The sequence below is a fragment of the Sabethes cyaneus genome, chromosome 2 (assembly GCF_943734655.1).
Source record: "Sabethes cyaneus chromosome 2, idSabCyanKW18_F2, whole genome shotgun sequence".
Lineage (NCBI taxonomy): Eukaryota > Metazoa > Arthropoda > Insecta > Diptera > Culicidae > Sabethes > Sabethes cyaneus.
This window is the reverse complement of record NC_071354.1, coordinates 16935658-16954078: the sequence shown is the minus strand read 5'-3', so window position 1 is coordinate 16954078 and position 18421 is coordinate 16935658. Positions and strand designations below refer to the sequence as shown.

The following is an 18421-nucleotide window of genomic DNA, read 5'->3' as shown; positions in this document are numbered from 1 at the left end:
CAGCAGTTCCGTAATTAGCCCATTTTTTTAATGGATACGCTACCAATACCCGAATTTACTTATAATTCTAAAGCATACCGGTTCCGTGCGATCTAGCCCCTATCACTGACTTTCCTGGAATACTCCGTGCAGGTAACGCGGACCAACTTTTAAGTATCGCTCGGCGCTGGAACAACTTAGTTGACATGGTTTATGGTACATAGTGACTCTCTGCTTTATGACAACCCTGTTCGGAGCTTCTTGGAATATTTAGTGGTTCGACCAATTCTGTACCACCAATCCAAGCTGTCCGTCGTAACCATCAGAGTAAAGGTTGCGGCGTTGCTTGGAAATTTCTTTTCTCAGTCGTATTCCACCAAATCGGAAGTTTGTGATAAAGATTCTACTTGAAAAATTGAGCCCAGAAACTTAATAAACGATTAGCCAATCAGCATGAATACCGCTAAGCCCAGATCACTGTAGTATGCGCCACTTATCGATAGTGATATCTCATTTCGACACTTAATAAGTATTATAATCCTCTCGTTATCGAAAGATGTGCATTATGGGAAGAATGTATGTCACCAGATGTACGATGAGAATTTCTCCAAGCGATGCCTGTAGGTCGTGATTCATATACTCCTCCGCTTCTTTCTGTTTTCAGTTTGTACTCCACGAAATAACATTCGCACCACCTTCCGCTCGAACACGGCAATGGCGCGGCTGTTCTTCGTGAGCAGCGTCAAAGCTTCATGTCCATAAAGAACTATCGGTCTAACGATGGTTTGTCAACTTCGTGCGGCAGCGTATGCTTTTTGATCGTAGTGGATTGCCAAGGGCAAGATAGGACCGAACTTCTGCTAGAATGCGCTGATTGATCTCCTTACTAGTGATGTTATCCGCGATCACCAACAAATACACGAACTCATCTACCACTTATAGTTAGTCGCTGTCAACGATAACCGTTCATCTTCTATCAGTCTCTTCCTTTCATGTATTTGGTCTTCGTTGCATTTATTTTTAGTCCAAGTCCTATTAGATTTCACTTTCAGTCTGGCTTTCGCCATCGCAAAGTTCCTGGCCTTGATATCAAACTCATCTGCAAAGCCTAGGAGTTGCGGATCACCCTTTTAAGACCGATGTATGCACCTCCTCGTAGTACATGCCGAGATGCGAGCAACCTTGATGGAGATCGGGTAACCAACTCCGATGGAAGCAAAGGTCATATACTGACAGGGAAAGAGGGCTCTTTCGAGATGCGTCAGCCCTCCGGCTAGATAGGAGGCTGGTGCCGCAGGCCTTACAAACGAAAAACTGTTAAACAATGAATGAGAAACAAAGAAATTCGGACAGGAACAATCGGAATAGGCCCATGTGATGAAAAAGGACTACGGATTGGAAACTCGGGCCGTGCGACTGCCGATCTCTCAGCTTCCAGGGTAGCACCCGAGCTCTCTCCGACGTATTGAAGAACCGCAAGTTCGACGTCGTAGCGCTACAGGAGCAAGATGGTTCGACCAGGTGAAGCGAGAGCTGGCGGTATACTCTGTACGGTGTCCAAGGAATTAGAGAGCGGTAACCCACAACTAAGTAAATTAGCGAAACTGCCATAGTTGGTCTCAGACGACTGTATCGTATCGTATGCTGCTTTGAAACAAGCAAAGATATGAAGTATGTGCTCTGTCGTTCTCCTGACATATCTGCTAGATATCTGTGCAGAACACCTTGTAGTCATGGAAGTCATCTTCTGACAAAGTGAGGCTTCCGGAGCCGATTATTTTCTTTTGGCCATTCATGATCTAATCCCACGAATCGCTGGGGAAATGATAATTTCTTGCGTCAGACCCTTGCATTAAAGCAACAATGGCAAAATACTGTAAAGGGTGTTTTGATTTCCCACACAGGTACCGTTTGTGGTTGGGTATTTATTGAATAGCGGAAAAACTAGAGAATTTTATATTAAGGGTTTATATACAGTTAGAATTTTCTAAAAATCAATTTCAATTTTTATTTCATGTTCGTAGTGTAATTATTTAAGCACACACACACACACACACACACACACACACTCACACAGAAAATTTCTCAACTGATCCACCTCAAATTTCAATACAAAAAAAACATTTTTTAGTAATTAAACGAAGGTTTTTTTCTCACTGATTAATATATTTCATTTCATGGATAATTTAAGAGCAAAATTTATGCCAATGTGTTTGAGAAGCCGCAATTTGGTCGAATATAATTTTTTCGCTTATACCTTCGATTATTTTCAAGATATTGTATTGTGTTATCGAATTTATTTTGATTTATAATTTCTGATTATTTAGTTCATAGATATCGTGCTCTCTCCGTAAGACACCTCAGATTAGAAGGGTTCAAGTTGATTAATTGTAGCAGCTATTCCAATAACTATTTTTACAAATTAAATCTGTATCTATAAAAATGGATTTCTGTCTGTCTGTCCGTATGTCCCTTATAGAATCGAAAACTGCTTAACCGATCAGCGTGAAAATTTGCATGTAGGGTTTTTTGGGGCCAGGGAAGGTTCTTATGATGGTTAGAGACCCCTCCCCCCACTAAGAGGGGGGGGAACCCATACAAATAAAACACAAATTTCTGCATAACTCGAGAACTAATCAAGCAAATGGAATTTGACGTATGGTTATTTTTGGAGACAAGAATTTTTTCTATGGTGAATTAAGACCCCTCCCCTCTTTGGGAGGGGAATTATGACCCCTCTCACCTTTAAGAGAGGGGGCTTCCATACAAATGAAATGTAAATTTCCTCATAACTCGAGAACTAAGCAAGCAAATAGAACCAAATTTGGCATGTGGGGGGTTTTGGAGGCAGGAATTTTTTTATGATTGTTTGAGACCCCTAACCCTGTGGTAGGGGGATAAAGACTCTCATACAAATAAAACAGAAATTTTTGCGTAACTCAAAAACTAATCGAACTCGACGAATTTCAAACTCTTTCATAAGACATTAGTCAATAACTTTTGTCCAGTGCCTCTATGGTTCAAAGGTACACGGGTACCAGCGAGCCACACGCCCTGGCATGTGTGGGTTCCGATCCGGTTATAATCTCTGATCCTCTCCAGCGTTGGACAAAAGATAGAAGTCACAACGACAACTTGTTAAGCGTAGCTACCTATTACCCCCACCCCCTTCCTTTCCGCTCTTTCCCCTCCTTTCCCAAAAAAATTTCATTACTTTCCCCTACCGTTCCTCCATCAATTGTAAAGCCATCGTTTCAAAAAATATTAATATTAATGCCTGACGGCATTTCACGGTCAAAGACTAAAACACGAGTTTGGTCAATGTCATTAACTCATTTTTTTAAATTTTGCGACTTGGTCCGGTCTGATTTAACACCGACCATATAATATCGCGACAAGCAATCGAGTTGAGCAGGCGAGTCGAGCAGTCTAGTCGAACAGCTGAGTCGAGCAGTCAAATCGAGCAGTTGAATCAAGCTGTTCAGTCAAGCAGTCTAGTCGAGCAGTTGAATGGAGTAGTCCAGCCGAGCAGTTGAATCGAGCACTCGAATCGAACAGTTTAGCTAGTTGAATCGAGCAGTCCAGTCGAACAGTTTAATCGAGTAGTTGAGTTGAGTAGTCCAGTCGAGCAGTCGAGTCGAGTCGAGCTGTTGAATCAAGCTGTCCAGTCGTCAGTTGAGTCGAGCTGCCACCAGTTGGACAGTTGAGCAGTTGGGCAGCCGTCTCGAATAGTCCAATCAAATAGTTGAGTCAAGCAGTTGAGTCCAGTAGTTTAGTTGAACAGTTGAGTCAAGTCAAGCAGTTGAGTCGAGCAGTCTAGTCGAGTAGTTGAATCAAGCTGTCCAGTCAAGCAGTCTAGTAGAGCAGTCGAATCGAACAGTCCAGTCGAGCAGTTCTATCGTGTAATTAAGTCGAGCAGTTGGGACGAGTAGTAAGTCGAGCAGTCGGGTCGAGTAGTAAGTCGAACAAATGTGTCAAGTAGTCTAATCAACTAGTTAAGTCGAGCAGCTCAGTTGAGCAGTCTAATCGACTAGTCCAGTCGAGCAGTCTAGTCAACCAGTTGACCAATCGAGCAGTCCAGCAGTCAACCAGTGACTGTGGTGACTGACAATACAACCCATTGCACTATGGGCAAAAACGAGCGAAAAAACAGACGCAATTAAGATATGGCCTGCATGCCGATAAAATGTAGGTGATCTTAAGAAAAATTTTCCGCTAGCTTGGTATAGTCCAATAAGTATGAAAAAATGTCAAAAATAGGGGAAAATGAGCAAAATGGGGAACTTCCCGATGGCAAACAGGAAAGGGGTGGGCACCACGAGATTCTCCGAAAATTACATAAGATCACCTATATTTTATCAGCCTGCAGGCCATATCTTAATTGCGTCTGTTTTTTCGCTCGTTTATGCCCATGGTGCATTGCTACGAAAGCATGATGTGCTGTCAGGGGCCTCTTTTAGTTACCGATAAACTTTTTATAATGTCCTGTCAGAGTCCTGGTTTTTGGTACAGACATAAACCTCTTATATAAATAGATTATACCTCACAAAAGAAAAGCAGTTGGTCGATCTAAACTCAACCACGAAGAAAATATCATTCGGACTTCAAGTAATTCAATAGTTTAAAAGACCAATAGGGCAGGGGGTCTCAATCTTATGTACCAATCATAGTCTTACAAGGCTGTTTTAAAAGTAGAACAAGTTCGAAAAAGATCCAAAAAGGTAGCTAAAAATATTAGTGAGCTTAAACCAAATCTCTATTATTAAAAGTATAGTAACACGCCAAATTCGGTCAGTGAAGGTTTTTGCTCCACATTTTCATTATTTTAACCTCACCGGTTCTGTTTGTACAACCAACAGGGTGTACAGAAAATAGAACAATAAAAACACACGAACCTTTTTATGATTCATTTGCGTGTTTCGAGACAATTTATTAGTCAAATTCATTCATGCATTGTGCCACTCTATTTCGAACCCCCCGTTTTTGTGTGTCGAAGTAAGTTGAGTCCAGCCAGTCATGGTCGTGTGGCGGACAATAAACATATGTATATGCGACAATTTTTTTCTAATTGTAGGCCGTCCCCGTGTGAGGTCAGGTTAATGCACTTCGCACTTGGAGGGCAATGACACCCGCGGCGAGCCTCATGTTTGTCTTCCGGTGTTTGTTTTAGTAATGATTGCCTACATTCCCGGTTTACGGGTGGGAATAGAAACTTCAGGGGAATTGCTGATGTACCGGGGTTTTAACTGAAATTGGGTCATTAATTAAACCTTAAACAAAACATAAAAATGTTATTAAATAAAAACCATAGTTAAGCAATTTCTGTGATTAAAAACAACGCCCATTTGTCGAGTTCTACACTGAATAATCAACTGATTGTGAGATAATTCATAACAAACCCACAACTCCTAGCCAGGCTTAAGGCAAACCGTGCTGGTTATATATGTCAGTTGGTGTTGTTGTTGTTCGCAAGTCATACACTCTGTTTGGCCTCCTCGCATGGAGCAGGGTGTGGTACGTTATTGGCATTCGCGTTAGCTAGCGACGGCCGCAGTCGCAATCGGGGTTGTATTTTGCCACTCTTCATCAGTCCAGTCACAAAACATCCCGAGCAACTTCTGGTTTGCGACTCGGCATCTCGTTATGCAATTGTGCAACTTTATTGGCGAGGCGCGCGCACGAGGGAAAACCCGGCCGATAATAGTTTGAAACTAATCACTTAAAATCCACGCCGATATCATTACGTTACGTACGAGCAGCAGCATCGATGACCTGACCTTTGGCGCTCGACGCGAAGAAACTTATAATTGCAACATTTTCTCGCGGCCCGATCGTACGCCGGGTCGGCACATGAACCTGCCTTACTGTTGCAATTTATCAGTCGGTCGGTTGAGCTAAAAGCCGGTCGATCTCCTCATCAATTCCCATTAGCAAACCGTTCAAATCTATCGCTGCGCGGTAGATCCAAGATCAACACGGCTTGGCGCGGTCCTGCATAAGCAGTCACCCAAACCCAAAGCGCTTAGCTTGCAGGAAGTACACCCAATCCGGTCGAGTATGCCCATAAAAAAAGCTTACCCAAGCCCAAGTCCTTAACGTAAGTTTGCTTGCTACAACCCTATTGCGCAACCGGTTGATCGTACAAAACACGTTCACGACAGCCGCCGCGATAGACGCCTGCCGAACCTTCTTTTCGCGGTTTCGGAATGCTGCAGCGGTGCAGTGGACTGAAAGTCTGAGATTAACTTCTGAACTGTTGAACCTACTTGAACCTTTAATCGAAAAACAGAAACATAAAAAGATAAATTTTAATGCGATCGCTATCTGCCCATGTTTGGAGATCGGAAGTGAAAATTGAATTACTTGCCAGAAGTCAAGCCCCAACGGTAAAAAGGGTTAGGCAAAGAAATATCTTTCATAAATTACTATTGCACTGCTTTTTCAACCGTGCGCAACAGGAACGTAAGCAACGAAAGCAAAAGTACACCCGTCGGAATAACTTAACCACCAGAGGGAAGTGTTCGGCGTGGAAACGGATGAAATCGAAAGTCACTCGATAACTGGTTTAATTCTGCATCTTTCCTCTCCGCTCGGTAATAGCGATCCGATGAAATATTGCAAATATCCAACATCCGAAATCGAGCAAAGTTAGCAGAATTCAGTCCATGCGCTCACAAATATGTATAAGTATACAAGAGGCTGAACGATCAGGAAATGATCGTGATCCCCGAGGCCATTATCAAGTGCAACTGCGTATCTACCTAATTGTTGTCTCGGTTGTGTGTCAGTACAAGTTTACCGCAACGACCGCACTTACCAGCAGCACAGCGTCTGGCCGGGTTGTGTTTAGCAATGTCTAGCAAGTAAACGGAATAATTTACTCCAATTACAATCAATTACGTCTACAAACGGGTGTCAGAGGGATGAACAACAGTGTGAGAAGCGTGTTTCACTATCAATGGACCGTAACCTGCTCATGAAGCATGTAACGAGGTCACGGTCAATTTCTTGTGCAATCGCATCCAATCCACAAAAATAAAAAGAATTTTTCCGCTGATCAAAACGATTTAAAATAAACATGGCTTTTTTGAACTTATACCATTAACGCCGACTGATGGATATCGCCAATCAAAAATTAGTACCAGCACACGAGCGGATCGGCAAAAAAACATTTTCATCAACGCTACACCAAAAACTGAACTACAAGCCCGAAAAAAAACAACGAATCACCTCGTTCAAGGCTTCCGGCGGCGGTCGGCACAGTTCGATGCCGTTGTTGTTTACGCGCATTTGCTGCTTATTTCGTAGCTCGGTCATCGCTCAAACAACAGTCGCTTCAAGACTCGAGAGTCCTTGGCATTGGGCAGCTGCCACATAGTTCGCAGTCACCACTATCGCCAGCCACAATGGACGACGATGTCCCTTCACTTTTCCAGTTACTCACGGAAAGGGATATGGCTCTTCCAGCTTGACGAAATGACGATCGACACCGAGCTGGAAGTGGACCCGATGGAGTGACCTCTGCCTCTGGTTTAGACACGGTTGTCGATCGCCGCAACCTTTGCTTGCCCGCCGGTCATGACTCTTTGAACTGCGTTGTTATGAATGAGCAGACACATTCGAATGGAATGTTTCTACTACACAAAAGGAAGCCACCAGCACACGTGCGGTTTCAATCGCGGAAACCCGATCAGTCACCTATACCGGACCACTGGCTGTCAAGTGGTGTCAGGTGATGGTGGTGACTTCAATGAGCGCGCCGTTTTATGGTAGACCACGAACGTGCTTCAGCATCTGGTCAAGTTACGGCACGTTGTTGATTTAATTGCCATAGAGTAGTCTCTAATCGAATCTAATAAATTTACTCGTAGGCAAATTAACCCTGGCATGAGTAGGTAATGCATTGAAAGTAACATTAAATAATAGCACGTGTCACCATTTGAATCAATAGAATTCTAATCGTATGTTTTCAACGTATGCTATCATTTCAGTGATTGTCAGCGGACTTGAAATCACAGCGTCACGATGGGATCCGGCGGTAGAATGGACTGCTGCGGGCAGTGTGTCAAGTATAGCATGTTCATCTCCAATTTCATAATTTTCGTAAGTACCTGTTCTGTCTGTCAGCCGTTACGGCGCGCAGCAGGCGATAACCGAGTGATCCGGTCACGCAATGCAATTGCCAACTAGTCTGCGTGCCGTGCATGTCTCCTCCAAATACCGATTCTAATGCTCTCCTCTGTTGTGTTGCAATTTTTTCCCCTCGCATGCAGATCGGCGGTGCCATCGTGTTCGGCCTCGGTGTCTGGACACTGGTGGATAAAAACTTCATCAACGAGCTGCTGGGGACGAATCTATTTTCCGGTGCGGTTTACGTGCTCATAGCGACCTCGGCGCTCGTTTGCCTGCTGTCCTTCTTCGGATGCATCGGTGCGGCCAAGGAGTACAAGTGTATGCTGCTGACGGTAAGTTGTTTTAGATGCAGACAAGAGGTATACTCACCGACAACGACAGCACGTGTGTAGTGTGTGGAACCGGACAGATTAGTCATGCTGACAGTAGTAATCTCTCGTAGTAACCAGACGAGGTGCAATCGTCGTTGTGACACTTCTAGTTTTCTGCAAGAACAGTAGTAATAGTAGTAACGTTCCTTAAATTCTGCACATATCATAGCTGGCACGACAAGACAACCATCAAACTTTAAATACTGCAAAACTGATAGATTTTTACTCTTGCTTTTAATTTAATTCTATGCCTTTTTTAGATTGAAATTATGATCTCCTAGCAATCGATTTTACTCAAAAGCTAATTTTAGGACTTAAAAAAGATAGGTCCAACTCATGTTTTTGTGTTGACTTATAAATGAAGTCAGAAATTTGAATAATTTTTAGTATTAGAAAGTAAAGAAACATAGGTGGTTATCAGAGGGTTCTAGCAGCCCTCTTTCGAGGAACCTTAATCTTTTATTGAGAATTGCCGGACATCGGCATAACCGAATCTTCTTTTTCTATGCTACAGAAGCGACATATATCACCATGAAGTTTTCTCATTAGCTTCAGATGATAGCGGCTCGGACAATGTCCTGTTATAAGACCAGTATAAATGCTTAGATCTTTCTTCGAACGCTCCTGGATTTTGCGAGTCATTGAAACGTTTGGAGAGATAAAACGTTTCGACTGCCTAGCATTGAAAGTGTTATTCCAATTTGATTCCACTTTCGTACATTCCCATGCCTTTAGCTCCATTTTTAAAGCAGAAGCAGATAAGCAACAGAAGGGCTCAGGTCCTACAAATTGATGAGATGATCCGAGTCTTGCTAGCGCATCAGCTCTTTCATTTCCATCAATTCCACAGTGACCTGGCACCCAGTACAAGTTGACTTGGTTACAAGACAATTTTTGGAGTGATAGAATACATTCCCAGACAAGTTTTGATGTGCATGTCGCCGACTTTAGAGCGTTTAGAGCTGCTTGACCGACATGGACATGATGCATATATTTGAATGTCTATAGTTCCTGCGCAAGCACACAGTCGTACATTCTAGAATTGCTTGTATTTCAACTTAGAATACAGTTGGCCATCTGCCCATAGAAATTGACATGTCTATTTCTGGGCCAGTTACTCCTGCTCCCACTTGATTGTCCATTTTGGAACCATCTGTATAGAAAACTGTCGAGCCTGGACGAAGATCGGGACCACCATCTTCCCAGGAATTACGTCTAGGCTCAAATACACGAAATAGTCGATTGAAGTTGTATTTTTTCTCCATCCAATCTTTACTGGTTACATTACTGGTTACAAGAGGATTAATACCGCCATCCGGGGTGAGATTGTGCCAAAAACCAAAAAATGTTTATTTGTGAAAATTTATTATATCTATAGAAACTGGTGACCTAAATTCAAAATGATGATGAATATAACATATTTATTCATAACTTAGAGTAGAATACAGATAATATTAGCAAACAATTTAGCCTAAACAGGGTTTCAAAGTTCGTGATCAAAAATACTCGGAAATAACGCTTGTAAAAAATGTCCCACATAAATCAACCCAAACAAGAAATCGCATCAACTTGCTATTTTGAAGGTATATAAACTAATCATTTACAATGTATTGAAAGGTTATTATGCGTTGGATAACTTTTGATTACGAAAATAATATTTTTCGAAACTTTGTACTTTTCGAGCTTTCAAAGTTCATGCACTTCCAGTAAAATTAGTTTTCATTGTAACTATACCAACTCTACGGTAGTTGTTAATTGAACAATTTAGTATGTATTGACTGATTTGAAATCAACTTAGTTCCTAAATTGTGTGTATACTGAGCTAAAGAACAAAAACATATGCTTTTTGGCACAATCTCGCCCCGGATGACGGTACTAATAGTTTTTAGAATACTGAGATGGCCTGTTAAGTCTCCTTCGAAAAGGTCCATTGATCTTTCATTCTCAGAGCACTTTTTCAGCTTCTAATTGTATAAACTGATGCAATGAAAGTATATTGAGTAAAGCATCCAATGCCTTCGATGGTGTACTTCTCATTGCACCTGTTATTGAGAGAGTGGCTAGGCCTTTGAAGTTTTTCCAAATTTTATTTGGGTAGTTTTCTCTTTCGTTTTTGGCCACCAGACCAACGAAGCATAGGTAATCCTGGGTCTGACAATGGCCGAATAGATCCAATGGATCATCTTCGGTTTCAGTCCCCATTGCTTACCAAAAGTTCTTTTACATATCCAAAGAGCATTTGTTGCTTTATTTACTGCTTGCTCTAGATGTGTGTTCCAATTAAGTTTTCTGTCAAGAAATACTCCAAGATATTTGACAGTGTCTGAAAGTTTTAAGTGTTCCCTTTAATCTGATGTTATTTAATGTAAATTTTTTCCTTCTCGTAAATGGTATGATAGTAGTTTTATTGGCATTTATGCTGAGGCCCTGCCTATCACACCATGATGAAATCAAACTTAAAGCCATTTGCATTCGGTCCGCGATAATAGAATCAAATTTTCCTCGAACATTTATGACTATATCATCTGCGAAGCCAATTATTTCAAAGCCTAGCGCCGTCAACTTTTGAAGAAGATCATCAACCATTAAAGACCACAATAGAGGTGATATTACGCCTCCTTGTGGGCAACCTTTTACTGCTCTAATGCTTCTAGATGAGCTTCCAAGGCTTGCTGATATCTCCCTTTTTGATAGCATTTCGCTAATCCAGTCGATAATGGATATATCGAAACCACGTTTCGTCATAGCCGTAATCATTGAATTATGAGATGAATTATCAAATGCGCTTTCTATGTCAAGGAAGGCACCTAGTGAAATTTCTTTCGCTTCAAAGGATTTTTCTTGTTTTTTTACAACAGTTTGTACTGCTGTTATTGAAGATTTGCCTTCTTGATATGCGAATTAATATTTGCTCAAAGGATCTTTGGCTAAATATGATGACTTTATATGCTCATCAATTATTTTTTCCATTGTTTTTAACACAACAGACGATAAGCTTATCTGCCGGAAGGATTTTGGTGAAGTCTTATCTTTCTTATTAGCCTTCGGAATGACCGTGACCCGTACTTGTTGCCATACTGCTGGTATATGACCTAGTATCAGGCTTGATTGAAAAAGGTTTGTTAGAATAGGTGTTGAAAACGCCTTGCCCTTCTGTAGTAGTACAGGAAAAATTCCATCCCTACCCGGTGATTTCAAGGGTTCAAAAGTGTCAATCGCCCATTCAACCTTGCTTCTTGTAAAAATTTTTTTGGCCAAGGTACAAGCATCATTCCTGTTTCTATCTAACCCAGTCATTTCACTCGCCTTTTCGTGAATGTCTGTCCTGGTTTCAAGATTTACAGTTCTCAATGCCGGTGCACTTTGGTCTCCGCATGTATTAATGATTGAACAGGGAAAATGTGTTCTCATCATTAACTCTAATGTTTCCTTAGTTGAGTTAGTAAAAGAGCCATCCTCTTTTTTCAAAGTACCTAACCCATTAGAATGATCTTTAGCGAGGATTTTCTGCAATCTAGCAGTTGCTGGAGTATTTTCAATGTTTTCACATGTGTGCCTCCAATGAATCCTCTTTGATCTTTATATTTCTCTATTATAGGCAGTGAGAGTTTGTTTATACTCCTCCCACTGTTGTCTTTTTGCCCGGTTAAATAATTTCCGAGTTTTCTTTCTAAATTTCTCCAAAGTTTTGTTCCACCAAGGTACATCTCTATTCGTAGACCGTTCCTTTGCAGGACAGCTTTCGTGATAAGCTTGTTGGATCAGGTTTGAAAGTTGTTTTGAGTTGTCCTCAAGTTCTTTACATGTCCTTGAGCAGCCTTTCAAGTTCTTGACTCCAATCTTCAGTTTCAAATTATGCTGATCCCAGTTTGTTTTCCTGGGATCTCTAATAATTTGCTTAAGTTGCTGATTGGCTTCGTAATCAAATATAATTTGCTTGTGGTCGGACAAGGATTCTTCATTCGATACGTGCCAATTTTTTATTTTATCAGTCATCGTTGGACTGCACAGTGTTAAGTCAAGTACTTCTTGCCTTATTGCGTTTACAAAAGTTGGCTCTTCCGCTTTATTGCATATATCTATATCATTTGATGATATAAAGTCCAAAAAGAGTTCACCTCTGTTATTGGTATCTGTTCTGGCAAAAAAAGTGTGATGGGCATTTGCATCACATCCAATTACAATTCTTTGTTTTGTTTCTTGCAGTAAGAAACCAAATTTACCACTTCTGATGGAGGTACTTCACCCACATCTCCTGGAAAATATGCCGATGCTACGCAAATTTCAGTCGTACCATGGGTCGTTCGAACCTCCATCATTATTGCTGTGAGATCTTTTGTAATCAATTCTGTAATTGGAAAACTTTTTATGTTTTCACTTACTAAAATGGCAACTCTTGGCGTAAATCAATTTACACGACTTTGTAGGAATTCCTTCCTTCCAAACCTTTATCAGTGCTACATCCAGGTTGCTTTCTGTGAATCTTCTACAAAGTACAGTAGGGAGCAATTTACATGGTGAAGATTTACCTGGACAAATTTAACATTTTTTCTTTGTAATTTTGTATGATTTGTGGTACGACCGGGCTGTTTTAGATTTAGTATTGCACCGTTGACACCACTGGGTCCTGGGATTTGACTGATTATATCAGCATCGCCAGTTTCCTCTTGGGTCTTATCGATGTCAGGGTCACTCCTGAGCGCTGATCCCCCACTTGATTTGTTATTGTATGTATATTGTATGTATGTATATTAAAACTTTCATTAATTGTTTCCATCTCGATGGTCTTAATTTGCTGGGAGAAAGAATCAGCTGTCCTTTACCAGCTTAGAACAGAGGGAGCAAATTACTGCACGAGATTCCCTGGTACCATTGAGGCTCCGTTCGACCTTGGGAGACTAATTAGACCCCCCAAGCATTCATCCTTAGGCACGGGTCGCGTTACACCGAGGATTGGGGTCCTCCTCCGCAATTTACTCAGAATGCAGCATGCTCCAATGTTGCTTGCTACATTGGGAGCAAAAGTTTTTTTACAAGATTTGCCGCGGAAGAGACTCTGTGTGCAGATCTAGATGGATCCATCACATGTCTGTCATGGACCCATCCAGCGCTGCACACCGAAAGACAAATCTCAACACTCGTCCTTTATCCTGACTTGTGACAGATAGTTCGGGTCCCGATCCAATTTTCCCATCACTTGTTCACTCTTTTTATGGAGTCACACGTGTTAGTTCATCAGCGAGGTCCCTCACTGGCGGAGTTGACCAGTAGTTCCTTAGGATACCAGAGTTCATTAGGATAGAATTTAAACAAACAAACCGACAGACAGATAAACGAATAGTATAATGAAACAACTTTTGTAGACCGCATTAATCATTCTTTTCACCAATAACGCATTTACTTGCATCCGTCTTATGCACCATATGTAAAAACAACCACTCACCACACCCAATTATTTTTCTCGCTTGTTTCCTTTCGTTTGCAGTACTTTATTTTGATTTTCCTGATTTTCGTCACCATGCTGATCGGTGGCATTCTGGGCTACGTGTTCCGCGAGAAGGTTTCCCAAACGATGCAGCAGGAGATGAAATCGTCGATGAACTTCTACGGTGCGTACGGTAAGCGCTCGATCACCCAAGCGTGGGACATCACCCAGGAGCGGCTGAAGTGCTGCGGCGTTAAGCACTACAACGATTGGCGTGGATCCATTCCGCAGTCCTGCTGTCAGAAGACGTTCACCGATTTCAAACCCTGCCAGGACCATCCGACGCCGGAGAACATCCACATCCAGGGATGTCTGGATATAACGTCCAACTTGATCCGGGACAACGCGGCCATCATCGGTGCTTCCGGAATTATAGTGGCCATTTTGCTGATATTTGGGATGATCTTCTCCTGCTCGTTATTCCGAATGATAGAATAGCTGACCCGGTTGTGCCTTATACGATTCGCAATTTTTTTATTTAGCCTAGCAAGCAGCAAGTGGAGTTTCACGGCAAACCGTGACAGTCAAGTTTTTTTTTTATTTTAAGATTTTCAAATTCAAATTGCCTACCAGTTGTTCTGATTACCTGAGAGCAAAAAAAAGTACAACAATGATAGGCAAGCTTAAGTTACGTTTGCGGATTGATTTACGAAATGATTTTATCTTGTTAGTGGTAGGTTTTAGCTTATTACAAGTAAAGGCTATTGGCAGCAGAATCTCACGGTATAATTCATCAAAACAGGATGAGATGTAAATATAAAACAGTGCATGATGCATTTAAAACGATCGACATCACAATCAGCTTTCTTCTCATGCCTTATTCGCCACCGCTTCGATTTTAAGTTATTTCCATTGTTTCAGTAGTAGCACAGTTTGGAGTACGATGTGTTAGAAATCCAAAAAAGTCGATCAATCATAGGACATTCATTCCATACTACTGTCAAATAGTTGTCTGTCATACATGTGTCATTGTAAAATCTAACTGATACAATAGTTAATAAAGATTTAAAAAGAACGTCCAATCTTTGGTTTCTTAAATCGTCTAACCACTTGTACCCCTATACTTGCAGTATTTTCTTTCACTCTTCTTGCTGTTCGTGCTACTCTTTCTCGGATGTATCTTAGGGTACGCATTTCGAAGTCGCGCCATCGATTCGCTACAGGACAAAATGCACGAAACGATGACACTGTACGGACGACGTCGCATGACTACGATATCTTGGGACATCACCCAGGAGGACCTACAGTGCTGCGGAGTGACCGACTTTAACGACTGGCACGAACGGATTCCAGAGTCGTGCTGTATGGAAGAATTTGCCGGACGCAAGCGACCCTGTCAGGAGCTGCAAACTGAATTGACCATCTTTCAGCAAGGCTGTTACCATGCAGTTACGAAGGAACTGTTCCGAAATGGTAGCATTTTGGGTGGCGCTGGATTGGTACTGGCTTTCGTGATGATCCCTGGAATTGTGCTTGCTTACTACATATTAACGTCACTATAGATTGGGCTACACGCCGAGGACGGTGATATTCGCAAATAAAACAGTACAGCGTTTACGGGCATTGCATTAAAGCTTAAATTCGTTGTTAACAACGAGTAAAGTATTTGTAGCTTATACTAGATCGGTTGCATGAGAAAGGACTAACTGTTCAAAGCCCATTCCGTAATAATATCAGAATTCCAGATAAGCTTCTTATAGTAAAATGCGATCAAAAGTGTTTGCATATTGTGGTAGCGGATTATCAATAACTTGGTTGAAGGTAGTTTAAAAGTTGAGGCACCGTTGAATGTTATAAATACTGAATATGGAAAGATGTATAAATGTATGTAGTTTGCTCACTTCAATAATAAAAACTAGTCATGCTTATCGGTTGGTTCTACTTTCTACGCAGAATGAAGTAAACTACAGTAACATCCAAAGTTTTAGCAATAAATTACATACACCAATTTTTTTCTTCTTTTTTGACTTTTAGAAAGCGCTTTGTATTAATACATCTAATAAGTTTGGCGAAAATATCACATATTTAGCTATGAAAACGGTAACACTTAATTTGTCTTTGGACATTTTCTATCAAAAGATGGGTAAACTGTGGAGGGTTTAAGAGATCAATGTCAGAATTCCTAATCAATTGGAGATCACTTATCAAATACAAGGTGGGCAATGAAAAAGCAAATGGTTTATGAAATCCCATGAAATTTTCTGTAAAACTACTACAGGAGGATTCCAACAACCATTACGCAGATTCATCGGCATTGTGCCAGAGCGAGAAAAAACCGATAACGGTTCCAAGAATAGCCACTCCCACCAAAATAAATGTCACTACTCCCAATGCAATATAAATCGACGACAGCAACCAAAACGAGAATAGGTACAACGTTTTGTTGCAATAGCCATTTTTGCTAGCGGGATCGTAACTTGGCTCGTAGATTCCGTACACCCAAAAGGATCCGATGACGAACCAACCGAGCAGGAAACAGTTGATCATGGTTTGCGTTGGGTATTGCCGCAGCCGCTCCAGTTCCTGATCCTCTACTCTGCTTCGCACTCGTGTAGATAGATGCAACAGCTGCTTGATAATTCCCAAGCCACCGCCGACCATGAGAAAAACAGGAATATACTCACTTTTAGGACACTGACGCATGAACATCATACCAAAGGCAAGCATACAAAGAGGAATGACAATCGTAATCCCAAGAATAATGGTGCAGCCCACTAAAAAAACATAACTCAACATAATTTACCATTGCTTATAATAGCGAACCTAAAACTTACAAGTTCCCAACAGCAGCGTGACAACGTTCTTCACAAAATCCAACGTCCCGTTCGAAGCTTTGTGAACTTCTCGGACGCGACCAAACAGTGACTCGTACGGTGGAGGCGGAGCCTCCGGTGTAACCACATCATCATACCCTGGTGGATCCTCCCAGTATTCGCTGCTGAAGGCCGGTGCTACTCTACTTGTATTACCACTACGATTCATATCTACGACTAGAGTTTGATTGTGCGAGGGCAAATGTGCCGTGGTTGTACTCATTTTTGTTTTTTGTATTACTATCTAATAGTGGTAACTCTATCAAATACCTATCGTAGCTCTAGAAAACAAACCCATTCGGGGCTCGGACGTATTCGTTCCGAATTGATACAATATTTCGAGGTGTATCGGTCTCGACGTCGTTGAACAGGCCGGCAGGTTGAGTCATTGATTTATCTAGTTTTTTATGTTGTACGCATTTTAGATTACACGTTATAGACTTTTTACATCGTAACTACCTAATTATGCTCTGTTCATAAGTAGCAAACTAAAATTTAACACACTTCACTAGTAGAACCACTAAAAGCATAAATGCAAATTTTTCTTTCTGTCAATGTTTTTGCTAGTAAATTTTATTCGGAAAATCAAAACATATCAGAATGAAATATTTCGTCACATGCACGGAAATAAATGTGTCTGAAAAATTGAGTAAATTTTTTTGATAGCAGAAATGTTATTTACGGAAAATGTGAGTGTTTGGACACTCACAGCAAAATCAAATAGAAGTGTCCAATCCAAATTATGTACATCTGCTGATGGGATCCAAAATAGGTTGGTTACCCTAATATTACCGAGTCCTGCTTGGATAAGCGAATGATCGTAGTAGATTCGAATCTTATTACTCTTTTTTATACTGAATTCTGTATTATACCGACGAAGCCTCATGACAGTGCCAAAAATGTCTCTCTTATAGTTGAGTCTAGTGGAACCTGGAGGAGGAATGCAATGAGTCCTCGCCAGGGACGGCTGTACTATGTGATGATAATATTGGCGGTGAGGAACGAGCGGTGTAAGTAAGCGCTTGACTTACGTTGATTTGAGCATGCCAACTTTTACCAGCTTAATCCGAGCGGGCTACCTCAATAATCTAGCTATTTTAGACGGTACGTAGTACTTTCCCGGACGCACGTCAACTACTCGGCTTGGTGTGGGACCGTTGTTATGCGGGAAGATGATTCTCGGTCATGGGAGTCATGGGAGCGGCATAGGACAATCTCGGTGCAAATCACTTTTCCAGTGGGTGCGACAAGTTAACGCACAGATTAATATTTCAGCTTCAATCACATTAGGTGAATTTGCTGGCTGCTAGACACATCGCAGTCGTTCGATTGTACATGTAAATAAATACTGGACCATCCTCTGGATTTCCAGAAACTATAAGTAAATATTTAGAGATTGCTTGCCAAGTCGCTACCTAAAACGGAACAGTTGAAACTGATCATAATTTTCCAAGATCGGAGAATTAGTGGAAGGTTTGCAATTCCTGCCGGGAGTGCCGGCTTAAGTCTCCTAAAGCCTGTCCACACGGACATATGCGGATCAATGGAAGAGGAGTCGATCGGTAAAAGCCGGTATTCCGTGTCGTTCATGGATGACTGAACGACTGGAAATTTGAAGTTGAGATCCTCCACGCATTCGG

At 41.5% G+C, this 18421-nt stretch overlaps 3 protein-coding genes across 13 annotated transcripts in view; 2 read left to right on the top strand and 1 right to left on the bottom strand.

Moving 5' to 3' along the window:
• Nucleotides 1-14975, top strand: part of LOC128734274 (tetraspanin-4-like) — a 29088-nt gene extending 14113 nt beyond the window's left edge. For all 11 annotated transcript variants that reach the window (XM_053828363.1, XM_053828371.1, XM_053828360.1 and 8 more), the window contains exons 3-5: nt 7971-8082; nt 8253-8444; nt 13969-14975. In XM_053828363.1, the coding sequence (XP_053684338.1) occupies nt 8005-8082; nt 8253-8444; nt 13969-14406 (708 nt within the window). In that variant the 5' untranslated portion in view covers nt 7971-8004 and the 3' untranslated portion in view covers nt 14407-14975. The remainder of the gene's footprint in view (nt 1-7970; nt 8083-8252; nt 8445-13968) is intronic.
• Nucleotides 14976-15137: 162 nt separating this feature from the next.
• Nucleotides 15138-15470, top strand: LOC128735140 (tetraspanin-9-like). Its single transcript, XM_053829637.1, has one exon. It carries the CDS (start codon nt 15138-15140, stop codon nt 15468-15470), a length of 333 nt encoding a protein of 110 aa, XP_053685612.1.
• A 112-nt stretch (nt 15471-15582) lies between these two features.
• On the bottom strand, nt 15583-17273 carry LOC128737390 (transmembrane protein 272-like). Its single transcript, XM_053832016.1, has 2 exons — nt 16743-17273; nt 15583-16682 (listed from the first exon to the last, which is right to left on the bottom strand). Exons 1-2 carry the CDS (start codon nt 17002-17004, stop codon nt 16204-16206), a joined length of 741 nt encoding a protein of 246 aa, XP_053687991.1. The 5' UTR covers nt 17005-17273; the 3' UTR covers nt 15583-16203.
• Nucleotides 17274-18421: the final 1148 nt, after the last annotated feature.

Bases quoted from the DNA above. Each gene is read 5' to 3' on its own strand.
- LOC128735140 (XM_053829637.1), top strand. From the start codon at position 15,138: ATGCACGAAACGATGACACTGTACGGACGACGTCGCATGACTACGATA.
- LOC128737390 (XM_053832016.1), bottom strand. From the start codon at position 17,004: ATGAGTACAACCACGGCACATTTGCCCTCGCACAATCAAACTCTAGTC. The intron at 16,683-16,742 runs GTAAGTTTTAGG...ATGTTTTTTTAG, and splicing joins CACGCTGCTGTTGGGAACTT to TGGGCTGCACCATTATTCTT.